General features: G+C 43.5%; 1 protein-coding gene across 1 annotated transcript in view; it reads left to right on the top strand.

Moving 5' to 3' along the window:
* Window positions 1–26,658, top strand: part of b4galnt4a (beta-1,4-N-acetyl-galactosaminyl transferase 4a) — a 431,216-nt gene that overhangs the window by 378,286 nt on the left and 26,272 nt on the right. The window contains exons 9-11 of the mRNA XM_023984701.2: window positions 13,583–13,649; window positions 21,654–21,818; window positions 22,204–22,313. Of these exons, the coding sequence (XP_023840469.1) occupies window positions 13,583–13,649; window positions 21,654–21,818; window positions 22,204–22,313 (342 nt within the window). The remainder of the gene's footprint in view (window positions 1–13,582; window positions 13,650–21,653; window positions 21,819–22,203; window positions 22,314–26,658) is intronic.

Here is a 26,658-nt window from a genome sequence, read left to right as displayed (position 1 = left end):
TGGCAATGGCGGTCCATTTGTTTGCCGACGTAGTCTCGTCAGGTTGCTCCCAAGCCGCCGCTTACACTTTCGAGTCCAGGGGATTAGGGCCTGGTCCGGAGTAAGCTGAACGTCCAGAGCTACCTACTTGCTGAAGTAAAAATGTGTATCCAGACAGACAGACGTATATGAGACATTGAGGTGGGCCCATCATCCACACACCATCTCTGCTGCCCAGGTTGTCATGGAAATTCGAAACTGAACTGAGATGGAACTCTGAGATGGCTGGTGATGATGACATTCTGTGGTGGTTTCATTGTAATGTTTGGAGAGAAGCAATAGAGAGAGAGAGACAGCATGCGCATGTACGCTTGTGTACGTGTGTGCATGCATGCAAGCGTATATGTGCATGTGCTCATGCATATGTGCGTGTATGTGAGTGCCCAACTCCACTCGGACACACTGGCATTTGTACCTTCCTAACACACAGCTGGCCTTGGTTTATGTGGAGACAAAGAGCGGCTGAACAGACCTGCCTAAGAGAGGGAGGAGAACGAGGTGAGAGGAGAGGGGATGGAAGGTAGAGGAAGGGAGAACATGGGGGGAAGAGAGGAGGGAGAGAGGGGGTGAGGAGAAGAGAAGAGGAGTAAGTGAAAATGAGAGGATAATGTGAACTTTCAACTTTATTTGAAAAGATGGATAGAGGGAGGGAGACATCGAGTAAAGGAGAAATCAATGGATCTATGGTTGCCTTTTCTTTCCACTTCATGGTATTTCTGAGTCAAACTATATAAGCTTTATATCATCATCATCAGTGTCATAAAGACGGCAGCCATTATTTTGAAGAACCTGATTATATCGATAGTAGCAAGGTCATACTGGCACCCGTCTCCATTCTCCTCTCAAATGTGTCCTAAATGGCACCCAATTCCCTATATTTAATGTACTTACTTTTAACCAAGGACAAAAGTAGTGCACTACATAGGGACTAGGATGGAGGGTGCCATTTGGGACGCAACCTGAGACTGCACAGAGAATAGGAAACCAACCCCAGAGGCTGTAAAAGTGGGTTTGAACTGCATAGAAAAGACACGCTGCAAATCATGAGTGTGTGTGTGTGTATATATATTGCTGTGTGTGTATATATAGCTGTGTGTGTGTGTCTATGTGTGTGTGCGTGCGTGTGTGTGTGTGTGAGAGAGAGCTATCTTCCTGGTTACACTGGCTTAGCAAGGCCCCTGTGCTGGATTTAATAGCGGAATTAATTTCACACTTCAACAGAAACAGCAGATTTACCGTGACTAGGCCGCCGCAGCCGCATTAGCCAATGGGCGCAATAAATCGCAGTGACCAAGACACTGATTTATAAAGGAAAAGATAGAAACGGATTCACACTCGTCTTTATACTGAAATGCCCACGATACCATGGCTAAAGGTATAATGTCCCTCTGGGGAGCTGTAGATTAGCTGAGATGTTTTGTTAGCATTAGTTTCAGGAGTTAGAAGCTATGCGTAACTTTTGCCTATGTGGGTACCCTTGAGGGGGCCCCCTAAATGGACAGAAATATTGTGCAGAAATGACCTTGTTGGATAGAAAAGTACAGACCTCCCCACCCGCATGAGCAAAAGCAAAGTACAGTACAGTATAGTACAGTGGCGGTCAGTGCCATTTAAGAGGAGGGAGAACGATTTTTTTCCAAAAGCATGGCCTTATTTCTATTACAGCATATTGGATGAAAATTGGCTAATTCATCCCCCTTCCTCTCCCCTGTAACTATTCCCCAGGTTTTAATCAGTTATTTGGTGACGTGATTATATTTAGTGTACTTTTACCTAAAAGGTTTAACTTTTTTAATATTTTACAAATGACATTTTTATGAAATTCACTGAGGAGCCTCCACTGGTACAGTATGTTTGCCTAAAACAATGGATTTGTGTGATTTCATGAGATAAGAAATGTGTATATGAACCACACAGCTAACATTAACACCAACATTTTACGAAAAAGAAATTGCAACTAAACGTCCATGTGGATCTTTAAAAGAGAGCGAATAAAAACAGCAACAAGCCTGTCAGAAAAGTCCAAGCAACTCCCTCCTGGCAAAGGGGGCTGGAAATTACAACAGACTCCCTTCTTTTCACTCTCATCCACTCTTATGGACTAAATCAAATCAAGGTTTATTTATACAGCACATTTCAGACATGAAATGCAATGCAATGTGCTTTACAGGGGGGGGGGGGGGGGGTGAATAATGAAAATAAAATATGAAATATTTACTACACCACAAACGTAAGATATTTTTTTTTTGAATGACACAAACTGAACAACTTAAAAGCACCCTAAGGAAAAGCTAAGCTAAAAAGATGTGTTTTAAGATCTCTTTTAAATGTGTCCTCAGTTTCGGCCCCCCTCAGGTTTTCTGGCAGGCTATTCCAAAGGCTGGGGGCATAATAACTAAAGGCTGTCTCTCCATGCCTCTTGGTGCTAGGCTTTGGAATAGGTCAAAGGCCAGTGCCAGAGGACCTGAGGGACCTACTGTGTACATAACTTTAAAAGCCTGTCTGACATGTATCGGYGTGCACAATCGTGGATTGATTTAAAAACCAATAAAATAATATTTCAATTAATTCTAAAACTCACAGGCAGCCAGTGTTTAAAACTGGTGTAATATGTGCTCTTTCAATTTCAAAGGTTTTACTGAGTTATTGTTCATATTGTCACGGATCCCTCCGGAACTTTCATTACTCACACCTGTCCCATATTCCCACTGATTGGTACTTGTAGAAGTGTGCCCTTTGGTTTCCGTTGGGCTGTCGATTATTGGTGCGTGTGAGTACCTGTGTTGTGTGTTTTGGCTTTCGTGCCATTGTGGAGTGCGCAAATGATTACGGGTTTAGTCCTATGTGATAATCATTGTGCGCTAGTGATATTTATTRGAGGTACTCCTCTCTCTTTTGTTTGGGTTTCAACCATGTGTGTTGCATAGTGTTTGGTCTTCGTCCCCGTGGCCTTACACGGCACTCCGTAATTTGGGGTATAATATAGCTCCAAAACCGCCATAAAAAAGCCAGACTACGGTTTGGGGACAAAGATCGTACTTTTTGGAGAAATYTCCTCTGGTCTGATGAAACAAATAGAACTGTTTTGCATAATGACCATTGTTATGTTTGGAGGGAAAAGGGGGATGCTTGCAAGTCGAAGAACCCCATCCCAACCGTGAAACACAGGGGTGGCAGCATCATGTTGTGGGGGTGCTTTGCTGCAAAAGGTACTGGTGCACTTCACAAAATAGATGGCATCATGAGGCAGGAAAATTATGTGGATATATAAGCAACATCTCAAGGCATCAGTCAAGAAGTTAAAGCTTGGTCGCAATTGGGTCTTCCAAATGGACAATGACCCCAAGCAACCTTCCAAATTTGTGGCAAAATGGCTTAAGGACAACACAGTCAAGGTATTGGAGTGGCCATCACAAACCCTGACCTCAATCCTGTAGAAAATGTGTGGGCAGAACTGAAAAAGTGTGTGTGAGCAAGGAGGCCAACAAACCTGACTCAGTTACACCAGGTCTGTCAGGAGGAATGGGCCAAAATTCACCCAACTTATTGTGGGAAGCTTGTGGAACGKTACCCTAAAAGTTTGAACCAAGTTAAACATTTTAAAGGCAATGCTATCAAYTACTAATTGAGTGTATGTAAACTTCTGACCCACTGGGAATGTGATAAAAGAAATAAAAGCTGAAATAAATAATTCTCTCTGCTATTATTCTGACATTTCACATTCTTAAAATAAAGTGGTGATCCTAACTGACCTAAGACAGGGAATTTTTACTAGGATTAAATGTCAGGAATTGTGAAAAACTGAGTTTAAATGTATTTGGCTAAGGTGTATGTAAACTTCTGACTTCAACTGTATGTTGCACATAACTGGGAAATGATCACTGCCTATTGTGGATTATATCTTCACACCCACTCACATATACCAGCAATGGAGGAGGACACCAATGTAAGATCTAAACATGACAATGTACCTCTAGTCACATTTACCTGTGTCCCCCAACCATAATTTAATCAAATTTTTCCCCTCCGCTCCGTAACATCTTCAACCACTAAACCATTGGCTTGAGTTATCTTAGATTGATTCTGGGGATTTTGAGGAAGTGAAATAGGCTTCCGTGTCTACAGTGTCTCATGGGAGACAAACATCATTAACCAAATGTGGAATCGGTCAGGCAACCCACCTCCAAGACTGAAAACGTGTTTTTCTAATGAGCAACAGAAAAACACACGTGCCACTCTTTAAATAGTGTCTTATACTCTTCCCTTGTTCCCCCATAGTAGTTGTAACATCTGTCTTGTTTTGCTGTCCACTCTGCCAGAGGTGTGTGTGTGTGTGTGTGTGTGTGTGTGTGTGTGTGTGTGTGTGTGGAGAAAGCACAGTACATCTCTCCACTCTGACCTCACTGAGTAAACTGTCTGCCTGGGATTTTCCATTGGACTGTCCTTTTCCCATTCAAAGGCCTTCTCTTTCCTCTCATGTCCTGGTGAAAGAACTAGAGACGTTTCTGCCATTTTCTGTTGCTGTTGTTTTTCTCTGACCTTTTCTGGTCAGGAGAGAGGGGAGTAGAGCTTTTTCAGAAGTAGTTATAAAGGAGAGGAGATGAGGAGAATAGGGAGAGAGTGTAGGGAGAGAAGAATGGGGAAGGGTTTGAGATCGTGAAGAAGAGGAGGGTAAAGGTTAGGGGTGAAAGCAGACCTGGGTTCAAGTACTATTTAGGGTATTTCAATTACCTTTGTGGACATTTGGAATAAGTATTTCGATTTTGAAAAGACAAGTAGTTGGAATATTTGGAAATACACTTGGAAAATATTTGAAAATACTCAAATACACTGGCTCAAATACACTCCTATGCATTTAACAAAGATATTTGAAAATAGTATTTGAAATAAGTAATTGAAAATACTTTGAAATAGTTGGCTATTTATAGGAAATTATTTGAAAATACTAAAATACACAGAAAATAAGTATTTAAATAACAAATACTCAAATACACATGTATTTGAACCCAGGTCTGAGTGATAGTGTGGCTATATGGGGTGGGATTTAAACATGGGAGAAGATATGTGAAAAGGAGGAGATTTAAAGGATGACAGGATGCAGGAAGAGTGGTTTAATAGAATAAAGGAAGGAGTGGGATGAGTTTGAATAATCCACAAAACGGTGCTTTACTTTTCGTTCATTCAATTGTATTTAAACTCTTTTGTTAATTTAAAGTTTATTCAACAGAGGCAGTAGGACTTGGTGCTGTGTGTGTACATGGTATTGCTTTTTTAAAGATGAATTCAATTATGGTTTACACTTAAAAAATGTCAGACACAGTCATTCGATTTTCATTACCTGCTGTGTACCGAGGTGAAACGAAAATCCGGTCATCTCAATTGTGCCCCCTGGCTTTGGAACACTATGGAACAGAGTTGAGGAGAACGTAAAACAAATGTACAAAACATAAATAAAGAGAAACTAACACTCTCTCTGTAGCAATAAATATTCAGACAAAAATTCTGCAAACCACAGGGATGAAAAATATAGCCCCTGTCCAAAAGAACCAGTGTGTGTGTGTGTGTGTGTGTGTGTGTGTGTGTGTGTGTGTGTGTGTGTGCGCCTGTCTGTCTGTCTGTCTGTGTGTATGAGAGTGCATGTGTGAGTGAAAGTGAAAAACATGGCTCCATTCTGGCTCTAAAAGGATATCACACACACACACACACACACACAAGGAGTCCTTTTTATTATTACTTTTTATTATTCCCCTAGACTATATGGATTTTCTTTCTTTTCTGTTGATCTTGCAGGGCCAGTGAGCAGTACTCAGGTTCTCCCGTCAAGCTGTGTCAGAACACACACACACCACACACATGCAGACGTACACACACACACACACCGACGCTTGTGTATGCACGCACTTGCAGACACACACACACTTTCTCCTGAATCCTCATATTTAGATTGTCCCCACCATAATTCTTCAACATCTACATGTATTATCAAAGAGAATCTTCTAGATGTTAGAATGCCATTACTTTTTTTGCTGCCATTGCTATTAAATTGAACCCTAGTCCTTTTTCAAATCTAAATGTTTACGCCTTTTCAGTAAGACACAATGAAAAGTATGTAGCACATTTCACGTGCGTGTGCGGTGGTGTGTGTTTTTGTCTCCTGGGCTGTTCTGACAGTGTTGGGGTGCCGGATTCCATTGATCCCTGAGAGGACAGGCAGAGTCGACCTTGAGAAGAGACAATGGCAGCATGCTAAGACCTCATACATGCCCTGCTGTGCTGTCTTTCTGCACAGTGCGTGCGTGTGCGTGTGTTCGAGTGTGAGTAAGAGAGAGAGTGTGCTTTGTGTGTGTGTGTGTTTGGTGCATCACAAGGAGTAGATGAAAAGATACACCAAAGGGTAGTAGGCACTTGAACAGTGCTTAGTTGTACACTCTTTAGCAGAAGTGCCATGCGTCATGTATGGGTGTGTTGTTTGTCAGTGGGAGTATGCGCTAACACATATTGCCCTAAGTCTATTGCAGTATGATGGTGTTACGAGACCTAAGTTCAGAAACATAGAGATGTCGAGCAATGGCACAGACTAAGATACGGTAGAATAGAATACAGTATTTACATATGTGATGAGTAATGCAAAATATTTCAACATTATTAAAGTGACTGGTGTGAGGACAGACAACTACTGTTCCATTATTAAAGTGGCCAGTGATTTAAAGTCTATGTATATAGAGCAGCAGCCTCTAATGTGCTCTAGATGGCTATTTAACAGTCTGATGGCCTTGAGATAGAAGCTGTTTTTCAGTCTCTTGGTCCCAGCTTTGATGCACCTGTACTGACCTCGCCTTCTGGATGGTAGTGGGGTGAACAGGCAGTGGCTTGTTGTCATTGATGATTTTTTTGGCCTTCCTGTGACATTGGGTACTGTAGGTGTCCTGGAGGGCAGGTAGTTTGCCCCCGGTGACGGGGAGGTTGAGCCCTGAGGTTGTGGGCGTTGCAGTTGTCGTACCAGGCGGTGACACAGCCCGACAGGATGCTCTCAATTGTGCATCTGTAAAAGTTTGTGAGGGTTTTAGGCGCCAAGACAAATTTCTTCAGCATCCTGAGCCTCGCTGTCTGCATGGGTGTAGCATTTTAGTTTGTCAGTAATGTGTACGTCGAGGAACTTGAAGCTTGACACCTTCTCCACTATGGTCCCGTCAATGTGGATAGGGGGGTGCTCCATCTGCTACTTCCTGAAGTCCACGATCAGCCCCCTTCTTTTGTTGACGTTGTGTGAGAGGTTGTTTTCCTGGCACCACTCTCCCAGGGCCCTCACCTCCTCCCTGTAGGCTGTCTCATCATTGTTGGTAATCAGGCCTACTACTGTTGTGTCATTTGCAAACTTGATGATTGAGTTGGAGGCGTGCGTGGCCATGCAGCCATGGGTGAACAGGGAGAACAGGAGGGGGATGAGCAGGCATCCTTTGTGGGGCCCCAGTTTTGAGAAAAAAATATATTTCACCTTTATTTAACCACGTAGGCCAGTTGAGAACAAGTTCTCATTTACAACTGCGTCCTGCCCAAGATAAAGCAAAGCAGTGCGACACAAACAACACAGAGTTACACGTGGGATGAACAAAAGTACAGTCAATAACACAATAGAAAAATCAATATAAAGTGTGTGCAAATGGAGTAAGGAGGTAAGGCAATAAATAGGCCATAGTAGCGAAGTAATTACAATTTAGCAAATTAACACTGGAGTGATAGATGTGCAGATGATGATGTGCGAGTAGAAATGCAGGTGTGCAAAAAAGAAAAAAAGTAAATAAAAACAATATGGTGATGAGGTAGGTAGTTGGATGGGCTATTTAGAGATGTGTACAGCTGCAGCGATCGGTAAGCTGCTCAAATAGCTGAGCAGATATGCTCTAGACAGCTAGCAGGCTAGCAGATGGGCCTTCAGGGGACGTTGCGACGGAGGAGCCTGTTGAAACCCCCTCGGGTGGATTACGTCGGTAGACCAGTCGTGATGGATCGGCGGTGCCCCTTGTCGGCAGTAAAAGGAGTCCAGGGCAATTCTCAAAATAGGTATTGTAGCCCAAGGAGTGGCTGATGGGCCTCTTCAGCCAGCCGGGAGATCGGCCTAGCACTAGGCTAGTTCCAGGCTAACTGGTGCTTGCTTATCTTGTTGAAGGCTGAGCTATAGTCAATGAACAGCATTCTTACAAAAGTATTCCTCTTGTCCAAATGGGATAGGGCAGTGTGCAGTGTGATGGCGATTGCATCGTCTGTGGATCTATTGGGGCGGTAAGCAAATTGAAGTGGGTCTAGGGTGTCAAGTAAGGTAGAGGTGATATGATCCTTGACTAGTCTCTCAAAGCACTTCATGATGACAGAAGTAGTTATTTAGTTCAGTTACCTTAGCTTTCTTGGGTACAGGCACAATGGTGGCCATCTTGAAGCATGTGGGGACAGCAGACTGGGATAGGCAGAGATTGAATATGTCCGTAAACACTCCAGCCAGCTGGTCTGTATATGCGCAAGGGTTAACACACTTACATGACTTACTCACGTTGGCCACGGAGAAGGAGAGCCCACAGTCCTTGGTAGCGGGCCACGTCGGTAGCATTGTGTTATCCTCAAAGTAGGCAAAGAAAGTGTTTAGCTTGTCCGGAAGTAAGACGTCAGTGTCCGRGACGTGGCTGGTTTTCCCTTTGTAGTCCGTGATTGTCTGTAGACCCTGCCACATACGTTTTATGTCTGAGCCATTGAATTGCGACTCCACTTTGTCTCTATACTGACATTTTGATGGTTTGATTGCCTTACAGAGGGAATAACTACACTTTTTGTATTCGACCATATTCCCAGTCACCTCACAATGGTTAAATGRGGTGGGTCGCGCTTTCAGTTTTGAGCGAAAGCTGCCATCTACCCTCGGTTTCTTGTTAGGGTAGGTTTTAATAGTCACAGTGGGTACAACATCTCCTATACACTTCCTGATAAACTCAGTCACCATATCAGTGTATTCATCGATGTTATTCTCGGAGGCTACCCAGAACATATCCCAGTCCGCGGAATCAAAACAATATTGAAGCATGGATTCCAAATGGTGTGACCAGCGTTGAATAGTCCTTAGCACGGGTACTTCCTGTTTGAGTTTCTGTCTGTCGGAAGGGGTGAGCAATATTGAGTTGTGATCAAATTTGCCGAAGGGAGGGCGAGGAATGGCCTTTTAGGCATCTCGGAAGTTGGAGTACCAGTGGTCGAGTGTTTTAGCAGCCCGAGTACTACAGTCAATGTGTTGATAGAACTTTGGTAGCGTTTTCCTCAAATTTGGTTTGTGAAAATCCCCTGCTAGAATAAATGCGGCCTAAGGATATGTGGTTTCCAGTTTACATAAAGTCCAGTGAAGTTCTTTGAGGGCCGTCGTGGTATTGGCTTGAGGTGGAATATACACGGCTGTGTCTATAACCAAAGAAAATTATCTTGGGAGGTAATACGGTCGGCATTTGATTGTGAGGTATTCTAGGTCGGGTGAACAAAAGGACTTGAGTTTATGTATGTTTTCACAATCACACCATGAGTAGTTAATCATGAAACATACACCCCCGCTCTTCTTCTTCCCGGAAAGGGTTATATATTCCTTTCTGCGGCGATGAACTGAGAACCCGACTGGCTCTACGACTCAGACAGTATATCCCGAGAGAGCCATGTTTCCGTGAAACAGAGTATGTTACAATCCCTGTTGTCTCTCTGGAAGGAAATCCTCGCCCTGAGCGAGTCAACTTTATTATCCAGAGACTGAACATTAGCAAGTAATATACTCGGAAGCGGTGGGTTGTGTGCGCGCCTCCCGAGTCGGACTAGAAGTCCACTCCAAATACCTCTTCTCCGCCGGCAGTGTTTTTGGATCAGCCGTTGGAATCAGTTCAATTGCTCTGGGGGGTATGAACAAAGGATCCGATTCGGGAAAGTCGTATTCCTGGTGGTAATGCTGGTGAGTTTCCGTCTCTCTGATATCCAAAAGTTCTTCCCGGCTGTATGTAATAACACAAATTAAATTCTGGGCTCATAATGTAAGAAATAACACTGAAAAAGAAAAAATACTGCAAAGTTGCCTAGGGGCTAGAAGCACGGCTGCCCTATCWATCGGCGCCATTTTCATCTGTATGCAGATGATACGGTTATATATGCTGTTGACCAAGCTATGTTACAGCTGCAATCAGATTTTTCAGAAAGCCCTTGTTGATTTAAAACTTTTTAGATGGGCTACATATGTACTGATAGGATGGTTCTCTCATCCATCAGATCCCCGCCTATAAATATCTGGGCATTTGGATGGATAAAGTAAAAATATATATTTAAAGAGGCCTTTAAAAAAATTACTAATATTGAAATAGATCTTGCCTCTTTCTAAAAAGCAGGAAGCAGATTGTACAATCTACTTCTCCTGCCAGTTTTAGACTATGGTGAAACCATTTATCAAAATTCAGCAGACACTGCTCTAAAACTTTTGGATGCTGTCTACCATAGCACACTTGGCCTTATCACAGGTGACAGGTTTAATACGCATCACTGCATCCTGTATCAGAAGGTTGGCTGGTCCTCACTAAATTCTTGTAGATCACTTCATTACTCCCTTTTTGTTTACAAAGCTCTGCTGGAAAAATCTTCCAACCCACGGTTAACATGTAAAATATGAGACACCAAACCCATTCACAGGGATGGTTAACTCTCAATGTTCTACTAGTCCGTACCAATCTAGGTAGATCTGCTTTCAGTTTTCTTGGAATAGTCTGCAGAACTCCTTGCATCTTGATTCCCTGGTGCCGCCAGGGCAGTTTAAGACTGTAGTATAAGATGGGTATAATGAGAGTTGCAGTTTTTACTGTTTTTACTATTATTGAACCTTTATTTAACTAGGCAAGTCAGTTAAGAACAAAATCTTATTTACAATGACGGCCTACACCGGCCAAACCCGGACGACGCTGGGCCGATTGTGCTCCGCACTATGGGACTCCCAATCACGGCCAGTTGTGATACAGCCTGGATTCGAACCACAGTGTCTGTAGTGATGCCTCAAGCACTGAGATGTAGTGCCTTGCATGCTGACCACACCGCTCGTGTTGCTTATATAAATTTAAGCATACATGTTATTCTATTATTGCACCCACACTGCTGGCAGGTGCCAATGAGCGTCTGTGTTGCCAAGCGCAAAAAATAAGTCCGTTCTATTCGTGACGCTGAACTCGGTGCAAGTCCTGCCTCTCCCATCTCCTCATTGGTTTATAGAAGCAGATACCCACGTGCCATCTCCTCGTTAGTTATACCCACCTGGGTGATTAAAAGATGAACTGAGTTCGGTCGGTCATCATGGTAACAGAAAGTTAGATGCCAATCACCATATAATGTCCAAAGAAGAAAAAGGCCTGGAAGGAGGAGAGATGACTAGAAACGATTGACCATTTTATGTGTGGATTAATTGTCGGAGCACAGAACCTTGTGCATTTCAGGTAAAATAACAACTCAACGTTTATATCCCAGGACAAATTAGCTAGCAACAGCAAGCTAGCTAAATAGGACAAGTTAGCTAGCAACTGCAAGCTAGCTAGCTAAATTGCCATAAATGTTAAATGKTTTTCGACCTGTCCCCAAATTAATATAATTGGTTCAGACCTGCGTGTCGTGATCGTGTTTGTTGTGGGGGGGACAACATCTATTTGCGCATAATGGCGCATGATGCCGCAAGCACGCGGCCTGTTTGGGTACGGTGTTAGACCGCTGCGCCACTCCGGAGCCCAAAACATTTACATTTTACATTTACATTTAAGTCATTTAGCAGACGCTCTTATCCAGAGCGACTTACAAATTGGTGGATTCACCTTATGATATCCAGTGGAACAACCACTTTACAATAGTGCATCTAACTCTTTTAAGGGGGGGGGGTTAGGGGGGTTAGAAGGATTACTTTATCCTATCCTAGGTATTTCTTAAAGAGGTGGGGTTTCAGGTGTCTCCGGAAGGTGGTGATTGACTCCGCTGACCTGGCGTCGTGAGGGAGTTTGTTCCACCATTGGGGTGCCAGAGCAGCGAACAGTTTTGACTGGGCTGAGCGGGAACTGTACTTCCTCAGAGGTAGGGAGGCGAGCAGGCCAGAGGTGGATGAACGCAGTGCCCTTGTTTGGGTGTAGGGCCTGATCAGAGCCTGAAGGTACGGAGGTGCCGTTCCCCTCACAGCTCCGTAGGCAAGCACCATGGTCTTGTAGCGGATGCGAGCTTCAACTGGAAGCCAGTGGAGAGAGCGGAGGAGCGGGGTGACGTGAGAGAACTTGGGAAGGTTGAACACCAGACGGGCTGCTGTTGTTTTGATTGAAAGAAGAGATTGTTGTGGTTGTAATGTTGAAACTTCTATTTCTTTATAGTTTTTTGTATTTATTTGTATCTTTGTTAGTGATCATTTTGTACTGTTCTATTGCTGTGGTCAGGGCAGCTTTAAAAAGGAGCCCCTGGTCTCAAAGGGTATCCCCTGATGACATAAAAGTTATAAAAATGAATGAAATAAATGTAGAAAATGACGTGCCTCCCATGAATACACTGCTTGTAACCAGACGTGACTTGGTAAATTCAGAATCTCTTTAAAAATATTGTAGCCTGTCTCTCTCTCTCTCTGTCTGTCTGTGTCCCAAATGACTCCTTATTCCCTATATAATGCATTACCTTTTACCAGATGGGAATATATAGGGAATAGGGTACCATTTGGAACGCAGCCTCTATGTGCTGCTGCAAGCACTCTGCGTATTACCCAAGCACAGGATTCACACACCAACCAAGCACTCCTTGCTTGCTCTACTTTGTCTCCTCATTTTGGTCTGTCTGCCTCTTTCTCCCACTGCTGTACTTCTTCTCTCTTTTGTTGCCCCCGCCATTCTTAATCCCTCTTTATCTTTCCGTGTCTATCGATACTTCTGTCTGGTTTTCTATCCTTTGTTTTTCTCTGCCACTCCTCTGCATCCATCTCTGTCTCTCCTCTGCATCTCTCCCTCTCCCTCTTTCTGGTAATGGGAGACCTCTGGGCATAGTGACGCTTGAAGTTTGAGGGTAATTTTATTTCTTTTTTATGGTCACATATGCCGGGTAGGTGTTGGGTTTTACAGTGCCAGCCATAGTGGTACGGCACCCCTTGAGCAAATTAGGGTTAAGTGCCTTGAACAGATTTTCGCATAGTCGGCTCGGGTATTCGAACCAGCAACACTTCCCCCCTGTTCTGAGATAAGACAGGGGTTCAGACTTTCCTCCCCTCCCCTCTTCACCTCTCATGCCCTCTTCTCCTTTTTCTCTTCTCCTCTCCTCCCCTGAATCCATCTTTACATAAGTACTACTGAGTGTGAGAATGAACAGGGCAAGTCTTGTACTAGGGTGCATCCCAAATTGCACCCATTTCCTATATAGTGCACTACTTTTGACCAGGGCCCTTTGCAATGCCATTTGGGACGCAGCCTATGTCACATGAAGTAAAATTGTACGTTCAAGCTGTCTGTCTCACCTGCTCTCTCTCTCTCCTCTCTTTCAGTGGCGTCCATTCCTGCCAGGTCTGAAGTATGAGGTCATCGATTCTGCCTACATTTCCCTCTACACAGGTAAGCTGGGTTTGTTGTTTTTTGGTTGGCTCTGGCCGTAATGCTCTGGCTAGAAGTTCCCCTTAGGCACATATCTACCCAATGGCGAAAGAACGAGTCTTGCTGCTTTCATTGTAGTTGTGGTATACACACACACTCTCTCTCTCTCGCACACACGCACACAGGCACGCACACACACACACACACACAGCTCCCTGGGGTTGATTAGGGTGACAGAGGTAGATGGGAGCACAGATGCTATTCCAGGCTCCATTGCCCTGTTGTTTCACAGCAGACAGGAAGGCAGACCTAAGGAACAAAGTGCAGTCCCTTCACTCTGGACCAATGGACTAGAAATACTATATCAGGAAGTCTTGTGTTTCATGTTTGTGTCCATCATTTTGTAACAACCTTAGCCCAACCTTGCAAGAGGATTGGAGCTCTGGCATAATGGCTCAGGTGATGGAATGACAGTCACTGGTTCCGGGTTTTCGAATACCGGGCTGGGCTACCCCCAAATGGATGCCATATAGTTGATGTCATTCGGGTGAATGCCTTTCATAAACATATGAGGCTCAAGTTCAATTTTTTTTGTTTGTTGTAAGAACACATTTTGGACACAGGGAAACACAACACTGACCCCTTTCTTACCATAGAGACCAGGGTGACCACCATAGACATAAACACAGGAGAATTGCTTGACAACATTACGTATAATCTCTATGGTGATGTGATGGAGGGACAGAGAGATGGCAAGAATCTAAGCTATGATCTATTCAATGAGGTCCCTCTCAATTTCCATTTCTTTATCTTTCATTTCTTTCCACCATCCTTTGATTTCTACACTGCTGTAATTTTGGGACATACCGGAGGAATGGACTTAAATCTCTCGTAAACATTCAATAATCGAAACGTGGCCTGCGTCCCGAAAGGCACCCTCTTCCCTATATAGAGCACTACTATTGACCAGAGCCCGATTGGCCCTGGGCAAAATTTGTGCACAATATGGGGATTAGGGTGACATTTGGGACACAGACATAGATTCATGGAATCTTTTGCATCACAATCTTCCAAAAGATTCTCTATCATGGACACACACAACTACAGTTTTTCACCCATGGTTAAGTTTGACTAACTTAGACAGAAACACAGCTACTTTCCATTCCATCACATTTTTCCAATGTCTTACATAATCCTCTTCAAATCAAACCAAATTGTATTGGTTGCGTTCACATGTTTTGCAGATATTATCACTTGTGTTCCTAGCTCCAACAGTGCAGTAATACCGAACTATACAAAACAATACACACAAATCCCACAAAAATATAATGAAAGGAATTAAGAAATATTAAAATATTAGGACGAGCAATGTCAGAGTGTGGAAAATAAATATARAGTGCATTTGGAAAGTATTCAGACCCCTTAACATTTTCCACATTTTATTACATTACAGCCTTATTCTAAAATGAATTAAAAGTAATTTTTTCCCCATCAATCTACACACAATACCCCGTAATGGCAAAGCAAAAACTGGTTTGTAGAAATTGTAGCAAATGTATTAAAATTAAAAACAGAAAACACATTTACATTAGTATTCAGACTCTTTAGTCAGTACGTTGTTGAAACACCATTTGCAGCGATTACCGCCTCGAGTCATCTTAAGTATGATGCTACAAGCTTGGCACACCTGCAAAGCTATTTTCAGGTTTCTCCAGAGATGTTAGATCGGGTTGAAGTCCAGGTGCCGGCTGGACCACTCAAGGACATTCAGAGACTTGTCCCGAAGCCACTCCTGCGTTGRCTTGGKTGTGTGCTTGGGGTAGATGTCATGTTGGAAGGTGAATCTTCACTCAAGTCTGAGATCCTGAGCACTCTGGAGCAGGTTTTCATCAAGGATCTCTCTGTACTTTGCTCTGTTCATCTTTGCCTAGATCCTGACTAGTCTCCAAGTCCKTGCAGCTGAAAAACATACCCACAGCATTATGCTGCCACCACCATGCTTCACCGTAGGAATGGTGCCAGGTTTCCATCAGATGTGATGCTTGTCATTCAGGCCAAAGATAGTGCCTTAGACCGCTGCATCACTCGGGAGGCCATCATGTGCCTAATACTGAGGAGTGACTTCCTCTGGCCACTCTACCATAAAGGACAGATTTGTGAACTGCTGCAGAGATGGATGTCCTTCTGGAATGTTTCCCATCTCCACAGAGGAACTCTGGAAATGTGTCAAAGTGACAATCGGGTTCTTGGTCACCTCCCTGACCAAAGGCTTTCTCCCCCGATTGCTCACTTCGGCCCGGGCGACCAGTTCTAGGAAGAGTCTTGGTGTTTCCAAACTTCTTCCATTTAAGAATGATGGAGGCCGCTATGTTCTCGGGGACATCCAATGCTACAGAAATGTTTTGGTACCCTTCCCCAGATCTGTGCCTCGACACAATCCTGTCTCGGAGCTCTACGACAATTCCTTCAACCTCAGAAACTCCCCAAATACAGGTATGCCAGCTTGTAGCGTCATTCCCAAGAAGACTCGATGCRGTTATCGCTGCCAAAGGTGCTTTAACAAAGTGTTGAGTAAAGGGGCTGAATACTTACGGAAATGTGACATTTACGATATATATTTATTTATTTAATTTTTGGGCAAAAATTTCTAAAAACCTGTTTTTGCTTTTTAATTATGGGATATTGTGTGTAGATTGATGAGGAAAAAAAACTTTTCAATCAATTTTAGAATAAGGCAGTAACGTAGAAAAATGTGGAAAAAGTCAAGTATACACGGCCGTGACGATGAATGAAGAGAATTATCTCTGGAGGTAATGCTGTCGGCATTTGATAGTGAGTTATTCCATATTGGGAGAACAATTGGACCTGAGTTCCTGTACATTACCACAACCACACCATGAGTAGTTAATCATGAAACATATACCTATGCCTTTCTTTTTCCCCGAGAGTTCTTTCTTCCTGTCCCCATGATGTACAGAGAACCCTGCTGGCTGTATGGATGTGGACAGTATATCTGGATAGAGCCATGATTCCGTGAAACAGAGTATGTTACTGTCCCTTGGCCCCCTTAGAAGCATCGAGTGTCACAATGGATGTCCAAAGATGTCCAATCCTATGAATACTTTCATTTTAACACATTTGAAACTCAACACCCCATATGAAAACACTTTATTCCAGCGTTGTAATGGAAGGTTGATGAATCTATGACCTCATGATCATTAACGATAATTAACAAGTTACGCATTACTGGGTCTCAGAGGCAGATTGTTGCCTAGCAACAGTTCACTTGGCAACCATGATGTCAGAGGCTGGCATCATGTTTAACCCTCTCCATTCTGACCGCTCCATCAAATAAGTGATAAGGGAGGTGTGCGTTTGTGCGTGTCGTTGGTGCAAACTTAATGAAGTGCCCTACAGATTTTTTCCACTGCTTCTTCTTGGCTCAGGAAGGGCCCAGCTGTTACAGTATGCAGCACAAACACACACTGAAGTCACTCTCCGGCTCTGAAACTGATCCTCAACTCAATGTGAACTCTCTCTTGCCAATCCTTTCTCATCCAGCTCTATTCCTCTGTCCAAAATCCTCCAAACACACACACACACACACACACTCCCTGAACCTGCCCTTCAGCACATGGTGCCAAGAGCAGGTGAACCAAGCAGGAGGTGGGGGGACACCTGCCAGCTTTTTGCATTGATTAATTTATTTAATAAAGCTAATCCTTTACCAACAGCTACTCTTCCTTGGGTCTCTCTCTCTCTGTCACACACACACACACATTTTCTCTTACTTTCTCCATCGGGAAAATGCTTCATACAGTACCACTCTGCTTTACCCACAATCCCATTTGGGATTAAAAAAACGACTTGGGCTGCCCTGTTAATTATAAAGCATTCCTCATCTCAGGCCTTGCTACTGACACTCTATAAACCACTGGCACTCACTCCTTCCTGCACACCATTGATTGGTTTAACCATACCCTCTCGTCTCACCTCTCTTTTCTTCTCCTCTCGTCCATCTCTCCTTTCCTTTCCTCATCTTGCGTCTCCTTTCCTTGCCTCTTCTCGTCTCTTCTCTTCTCGTCAACCCAACACCTAATCGAGATCCAAGGTTTGCTATAATGACAATACCCAGTGACGTAATGGGAAACCGGGATAAGACAAGCAACCACTGAATATTAACAAAAGCGTATGACATTTTTAGAACCGTATTGTTTGCAGTTCAATGTAGCCCTATAAGATCGGTCACGGGGAGATGTTCATATTGAAACATGTCTTCTTCTTTTGTAAAGTTCTTCATTTGTTTGCTAAGATTAGCACAGATTTTCTCAGGGGACCCCAGATGGGGCCCCGATCCCAAGTTTGGGAACCAATGTCACAACCTCTCTCCCTGCTTGCTTCCTCTCTCTGTGTCTCTTCTGCATGCATTGCAGCCTGCCTCGGCCTCACCACTGTCTGTGTTTCACTAGTACTCTCTGTAAAGCAATGTCATGATTAGAATTGAGTAGCGTATATCTTGCCCCTGCTGAGGTCAGGCTCCGTTTTTACGCTCGCTTCTTACTTCATCCTTCGAGCCAGCTAACTAGCTAGCTGGCTAACACTAGCCAGAGCCATTTAACGTTACTGCAATACTAATCGAAGTCTCTGCCGGCAGCTAGCCAACTAGCCATATCTACAGTATAAGCGACTATAACATCAAGTTACAAAAAATATTTACACAAAGATTAATTAAGAACGGTTGGTCTTGAACTTCCGTGGCTTCAATGAGAGAGGGCAGTTGTTCTCCCCTGCTACAAACACCCCCCCCCCCCCCCCAAAAAAAAAAAACTTGACTCTTGTAGAATGAGTGCACAACTGGTTATTAAAGTTAATTTAGTTGCTAATGACAGCCTGCAGTATCCCGGGTCGGCCTTCAACTTGAGTTACTCAATGAGAGGGGGCAGCACTGAGCTAGACTTCAACGTCACTACCTGGAGTAGATCAAACTGCACATGTTAAATCTCCATGAGACGCCATCTTAACCGACTTCATTTGGCTTCAATGCGCTATTTAGTCTTCCCATAGGAATGAATGGTGTCACGTGACCAATGGCTTTGTATATTCATGTACAGTGGCAAGAAAAAGTATGTGAACCTTTTGGAAATACCTGGATTTCTACATGAATTGTTCATCAAATTTGATCTGGTTTTCATCTAGGTCACAACAATAGACAAACACAGTCTGCTTAAACTAATAACAGACAAACAATTATACATGTTCATGTCTTTATTGAACACACCGTGTAAACAATCATAATGCAGGGTGGGAAAAGTATGTGAACCCTTGGATTAAATAACTGGTTGACCCTCCTTTGGCAACAATAACCTCAACCAAACGTGTTCTGTAGTTGCGGATCAGACCTGCACAACGGTCAGGAGGAATTTTGAACCATTCCTCTTTACAAAACTGTTTCACTTRAGCAATATTCTTGGGATGTCTGGTGTGAACTGCTCTCTTGAGGTCATGCCACAGCATCCCCGTCGGGTTGAGGTCAGGACTCTGACTGGGCCACTCCAGAAGGCGTATTTTCTTCTGTTGAAGCCATTCTGTTGTTGATTTACTTCTGTGTTTTGGGTTGTTGTCCTGTTGCATCACCCAACGTCTGTTGAGCTTCAATTGGCGGACAGATAGCCTAACATTCTCCTGCAAAATGTCTTGATAAACTTGGGAATTAATTATTCCATCGATGATAGCAAGCTGTCCAGGCCCTGAGGCAGCAAAGCAGCCCCAAACCATGATGCTCCTCCCACCATACTTTAGTGTTGGGATGAGGTTTTGATGTTGGTGTGCTGTGCCTTTTTTTCTCCACACATAGTGTTGTGTGTTCCTTCCAAACAACTCAACTGTAGTTTCATCTGTCCACAGAATACTTTGCCAGTAGCGCTGTGGAACATCCAGGTGCTCTTTTGCAAACTTCAGACGTGCAGCAATGTTTTTTTTGGACAGCAGTGGCTTCTTCCGTGGAGTCCTCCCATGAACACCATTCTTGTTTAGTGTTTTATGTATCGTAGACTCGTCAACAGAGATGTTAGCATGTTCTTTAGCTGACACTCTAGGATTCTTCTTAACCTCATTGAGCATTCTGCGCTGTGCTCTTACAGTCATCTTTGCAGACGGAAGCGACAGTGCTGAACTTTCTCCATTTATAGACAATTTGTCTTACTGTGGACTGATGAACATCAAGGCTTTTAGAGATACTTCTGTAACCCTTTCCAGCTTTATGCAAGTCAACCATTCTTAATCTTAGGTCTTCTGAGATCTCTTTTGTTCGAGGCATGGTTCACATCAGGCAATGCTTCTTGTGAATATCAAACTCAAATTTTGTGTGTTTTTTATAGGGCAAGACATCTCCGATCTCGTCGCACAGGGATGTGAACAAATTTCTGCAAAAAAATTGAAGGAAATACGATTTTTGTGCTTATGGAACATTTCTGGGATCTTTTATTTCAGCTCATGAAACATGGAACCAGTACTTTACGTGTTTAGATTTTTTTTTATTGGTATATTTCGATGTGGCAAAACTTAATCTTGGAGAAGTCATTAGCCTAGAGGTTCACATACTTTTTGCAATCTACACTGTGAATGTTTAAATTATGTATTCAATCATTTGTGTGTTATTAGTTTAAGTACACTATGTTTGTCTATTGTTGTGACTTAGATGAAGATCAGATCCCATTTGATGACCAATTTATGCAGAAATCCAGGTAATTCCAAAGGGTTCACATACTTTTTCTTGCCACTGTATACAGTCATTGGTTTGTAGACACAGCAGGCAGTCGCGGTCGTTAAAAAAATTGCCTTATGTCCAGCGTCTCTAAAACCCACTAGTCTGTCAGCTGCGTCTCTAGTTGTTTACTTGTATAGCCACTTGCCATTGGTTTGCTGAGCCCGACCCCGAGCTGGGTTAGTTCGTTTCAGGTCTCACTGGCTCTCGGCCATAATTTATCATTATCAAATGTGATTTTTTTTGGCAGCTATATATATCCATAAATTGTTGCCCCAAATCTGCAACATATTTGAACAGAGCAGGGGTTTCCAACATTTTGTTTCATTAAGGATACTTCATACAACAACCTAAAAAAATCACGAGCTACTCATATACACCCTGCATATTTTGGCATTATGTATAAGGCAAATGTCTAGCAACCCAAAGGTTTCGTGTTCGAATCTCATCACAGGAAAATTTAGCATTTTAGCTAATTGCCATCTTTTCAACCGCTTCTACTTTTGAGCTACTATGCAACTTAGCATTTTAGCTAACCCTTCCCCTAACGCTAACCTTAACCCTTTTAGCTAAGCCTTCCCCTAACCTTAACCCTTTAACCTAACCTTAACCCTAACCCCACGTTAGCGTTATGCACCTAGCCACCTAGTTAACGTTACTCACAACTAATTGGAACATATCATATGTTTAGCAAATTTGTAAGATGTTGTACATTTTGCAAATGTGTAACTTATCATACGAATTGTAATTTGGAACATATCATACTTAATGGATGATGGACATCCACAACTGAATACATACCATACGAAATGTAACACATCACACTGAATGGAGAGTCTCAGATTTACATACAGAATAATACGTAATGCAGCTCAAATTATTTGTAACAACTCCATTGGACCAACACCACTGGACACAGCAAAAAAATAATAGATAAACAATTTTATTTTGCAGGTGGCTTTTCATTTTAAACACTAGTGGTGCAACTAGTGCTTTCTAACTGCACGGAATCAAAACAGTGGTGCGTACGAGCGAAGCAAAAATTGCAATCGGTTGATCATGATATAACACGGACATATCTATTTGAATACAGACTAGCTTAAAACATTACACCCCTGTTTTGAAAGTGGGGGTGCAGCTGCTCCGTTTGGTCTATTGCGCAGGTGCCTATGTACGTCCCTCCCTCTCCCTCTCTCTATTTTGCTCTCTCCCCCTCTTTCTCACTCTCTCTCCCTCTCTCTCTCTCTCTCTCTCTGTCCTAGATGAATCCAGTCTGAAGATGAACAGTGTGGACCACATCCCTCAGACCCTGGCCAGTCACAGTAGACCATCCTCAGTAGAGGAACAGTCACAAGAACACAGTCACTTCAGCAGCCAGCACGGAGCGGACATGCTCAAACCAGACCCCCGAGACACTTTCTATAGCAGTAAGTATATAGTATAGCACCTTTTTCAAGAAACTCCATCATGGCTCTACTCCAGTATCCATATATAGCATGCCACTTACAATGAAGCAATATAATTTTTTATTTTTTTAACATTTTAGTCTATTAGCAGATGCTCTTATCCAGAGCGACTTACAGTTAGTTCATCTTCAGATAGCTAGGTGGGACAACCACATATCACAGGCATAGTATGTACCCTTTTCCTCAATAAAGTAGCTATCAGCAGTCAGAGATGGAAATGGGTGATTGAAGTGCACGTGTTGGTTCAGAAAAGTATTTTTAGAGTATGCATTCTAGTATAGACAGTGGAACGCAGTGTCTGTCTTCTCTCTCTCTCTCTCTTCCTCTCCTCCATCCTTCTCTCTAGCCCCTATGATCCAGGCATCTCGTCTGGAGAACGTGCTGCCAGCCTGTCTCTACTCTCCTACCTACGTCGTCAAAGACTTCCCCATAGCCAGATACCAGGGCCTACAGTTTGTAAGTCAGCCCTCCAGTTCTGTGCGTGGGTGTGTGTGTATGCATACGTGCGTGCCTGCGTGCGTTCCTGCGTGCATGTGCGCGTGAGTGTCCGCATGTCCACCTATTTAGGGGGGACTTACCCATCAAGGCATTTTGTGAGTAACCCCTCCTGGGAGAAAAGACAGACGGTCACACATTGTGCGCGTTTCTGTGTGTGGCCATGTCTGTGTGTGGGTGTGAGTATTCCCTGTGAAACATGCTAGAAACATGAGAACTTGAAACATGATATGAATGGGTGTGTATGCGTTTGTTTGTTTGTTTGTGAGAGAGATAGGGTGTGTGTATGTGTGTGTGTGTGTGTGTGTGTCCATATATACGTATGTTAATGCATATGCATGCGTGTGTGTGTGTGTGTTTGTGGATGTGTGTATCCATGCATTTTTATATGCACACACACTTGTGTGTGTTCATACTAGGTTAATGGGGGTTGCTCATTATCAGTACCCCTGTGGGGTCATTAGGAGTGTGTCCCAAATGGCACATACTCCCTACATTGTGCACTACCTTTGACCAGAGTCCTATTGCACTCTATTGGGAATAGGGGGTCATTTGGGATGCTGCCCTGCACTATCACCTGTTTAGAGCAGCACACATCAAGGACTTACACTTCATATTCAAATGACCTTCAGCCTAGAACAAAGCAGAGAAGTACTACACTGAATTCTGATTAGCCTCCTCAGGCCACACAGAGACAAATGTGACCGACCGGCTGGATTCGGTCTTATGTGGCAACATTTAAATGGTGTTTTTTACATTGGATAAAAATAGAGACTCGGAGCTAGAAAATGGTATATCATACACTACGGTTGAGGAACAATGGGAAAGTAATTCTGCTTTGAAAGTTGATCAACTTCTAACCTCACTTTTGAGAAAATGGCCCTTGAATYTGTTGGTGCCTACTGGAGAGCTCTTCTTTGTCTACACCCATTCAGCATCGTTCACACCCTTTTAAGCTTTAGCCACACCCATCTCTTTAAGGATTCACATGTGAGACTATGTACTAAACAACCAAATATTTCAAGACTTAAAGCTGGCTTATACTACAGGTGTGTTCGTCAATTTAATCTGGAATGCCAGAGTGTGCTCTGGGCCTCCGTAAACTCAGAGCATTGTCAGATTGTCCGTTCGTAAATTCAGAGTATTTTGCCCTCGGAGCGTACAGAGCGCACACTTGTCGCTCTGGACGAAAAGTAGGGTTGATCCGAGCGTTAAAACAGCAGTCAAGCACCCAAGCTAACTGGCTAACGTTGGCTAGGTTGCTAGCTACTTCCAGACACAAATGAGAGAACAGCTCACTCTGACCATTTTATTCACCCTAGCAGAGCTGGTTACGCTGTTTTTATGTTATCCAGAGCGTTGGTGACTGCAACTGTCCTGCTGCCAAGAATTGAATTACGCTTTTTTGCCAACGTTTACTGACACCGGCCATGTTCAACGGGTGTTGAGCATTTGTAAATGAGTCAGTTATTCTGCGCTTTGGCACACTTAGACAAGATTGCTCTGAAATTGGAGTAGATAGCCAGAGCGAATTTACCAGCTACGTCTATCGACAGTTGTCGCAGTGACATCATAAACATTTTATTAAAATAGTTACTTGCATAGTGGAGTCTTTTGTTCAGACATGTAGCTAGTTAGCTAAACAATGAACCATAATCCCAACTCATAGCGCTACTACCCTGCATGAATCTGCAGGTAGCTAACCAACCAAGTTCAATGTTAGCTAGCTAACATTAGGCTATAACGACCATTGCAAATGGCTCTGAGATGACTGCAGCTGCTTTCCAATCTTTGGGAATCTCAGATGACACGAAAGAGAGATTGAACAGGCTAGTAATAGGGGTTGTAACAATTTCGGCAGATAATTTTAGGAAGAAAGGGTCCAGATTGTCTAGCCCGGCTGATTTGTGGGGGTCCAGATTTTGCAGCTCTTTCAGAACATCAGCTGACTGGATTTGGGAGAAGGAGAAAGAGAAAGAGAAATGGGGAAGGCTTGGGAAAGTGGCTGTGGGTGGTGCAGTGCTGTTGACCGGGGTAGGGGTAGCCAGGTGGAAAGCATGGCCAGCCGTAGAAAAATGCTTATTGAAATTCTCAATTATAGTGGATTTATCGGTGGTGACAGAGTTTCCTATCCTCAGTGCAGTGTACAGCTGGGAGGAGGTGCTGTTATTCTCCATGGACTTTACAATGTCCCAAAACTTTTTTGAGTTTGTGTTGCAGGAAGCAAATTTRTGCTTGAAAAAGCTAGCCTTGGCTTTTCAAAATGTCTGTGTATATTGGTTTCTAACTTCCCTGAAAAYTTGCATTTCACGGGGGCTGTTCGATGCTAATGCAGAACGCCACAGGATGTTTTTGTGTTGGTTAAGGGCAGTCAGGTCTGGAGAGAACCAAGGGCTGTATCTGTTCCTGGTTCAAAATTTCTTGAATGAGGCATGCTTATTTAAGATGGTGAGTAAGGCATTTTTAAAGAATAACCAGTTATCCTCTACTGACGGGATGAGGTCAATATCCTTCCAGCATACCCGGGCCAGATCGATTAGAAAGGCCTGCTCGTTGAAGTGTTTCAGGGAGCGTTTGATAGTGATGAGTGGAGGTCGTTTGACCGCTGAGCCATTATGGATGCAGGCAATGAGGCAGTGATCACTGAGATCTTGGTTGAAAACAGCAGAGGTGTATTTGGAGGGAGGTTGGTTAGGATGATATCTATGAGGGTGCCCGTGTTTACGGCTTTGGGGTGGTACCTGGTAGGTTCATTGATAATTTGTGTGAGATTGAGGGCATCAAGCTTAGATTGTAGAATGGCCGGGAGGCATGTCACAGTTTAGGTCACCTAGCAGCACGAGCTCTGAAGATAGATAGGGGGAAATCAGTTCACATATGGTATCCAGAGCACAGCTGGGGGCAGAGGGTGGTCTATAGCAGGCGGCAACGGTGAGAGACTTGTTTTTAGAGAGGTGGATTTTTAAAAGTAGAAGTTCAAATTGTTTGGGTACAGACCTGGATAGTAGGACAGAACTCTGCAGGCTATCTCGGCAGTAGATTGCAACACCGCCCCCTTTGGCCGTTCAATCTTGTCTGAAAATGTTGTAGTTAGGGATGGAGATTTCAGAGTTATTGGTGGTCTTCCAAGCCAGGATTCAGACACGGCTAAGACATCCGGGTTGGCAGAGTGTGCTAAAGCAGTGAATAAAACAAACTTAGGGAGGAGGATTCTAATGTTAACATGCATGAAACCAAGGCTATTACGGTTACAGAAGTGATCAAAAGAGAGCGCCTGAGGAATAGGAGTGGAGCTAGGCACTGCAGGGCCTGGATTCACCTCTACATCGCCAGAGGAGGAGTAGGATAAGGATACAGCTAAAAGCTATTCAAATTGGACGTCTAGGACATCCGGAACAGAGAGTAAAAGGAGCAGGTTTCTGGGGGCGATAAAATAGCTTCAAGGTATAATTGTCACGTTCGGCGTATGAATCGGACCAAGGCGCAGCGTTGTATGCGTACATTCTATATTTATTAGAAGAATGAACACTGAACAAACTAACAAAACAACACAACGAACCGTGAAGCTAATATGAATAGTGCAGACAGGCTACTAAACATAGAACAGAACCCACAAACACCAAAGGGTAAATGGCTACCTAAATATGATCCCCAATCAGAGACAACGATAAACAGCTGCCTCTGATTGGGAACCATATCAGGCCACCATAAACATACAAATACCTAGACCTACAAAACCCTAGACATACAAAACCCCGAGACAATACAAAACCCCTAGACAATACAAAACTAGCGTAATCCACCCTAGTCACACCCTGACCTAACCAAAATATAAAGAAAACAGATATCTCAGGTCAGGGCGTGACAATAATGTACAGACAAAAGTATGGTAGGATGTGAATACAGTGGAGGTAAACCTAGTCATTGAGTGATGATGAGAGAGATATTGTTTCTAGAAACATCATTGAAACCAGGTGATGTCATCGCATGTGTGGGTGGTGGAACTGATGGGTTGGATAAGGTATAATGAGCAGGGCTAGAGGCTCTACAGTGAAATAAGCCAATAAACACTAACCAGAACAGCAATGGACAAGGCATAGTGACATTAAGGAAAGGCATGCTTAGCCAAGTGATCATAAGGGTCCAGTGAGTAGTGAGGTTGGTTGGGGTCACGGCGATTCAGACAGCTATCCGAGCCATGGGTAGCAAGCTAGCAGAAGATGGAGGTCTGTTTTTGGCCACACTGTGCGTTTCCGTCGGTAGATTAGTGGGGTTCCGTGTGGTAGAGGGGACCAATCCAATTGTC

The sequence above is a fragment of the Salvelinus sp. IW2-2015 genome, linkage group LG4q.1:29, assembly GCF_002910315.2.
Source record: "Salvelinus sp. IW2-2015 linkage group LG4q.1:29, ASM291031v2, whole genome shotgun sequence".
Classification (NCBI taxonomy): domain Eukaryota; kingdom Metazoa; phylum Chordata; class Actinopteri; order Salmoniformes; family Salmonidae; genus Salvelinus; species Salvelinus sp. IW2-2015.
This window is presented reverse-complemented; position numbering and strand designations above follow the sequence as displayed.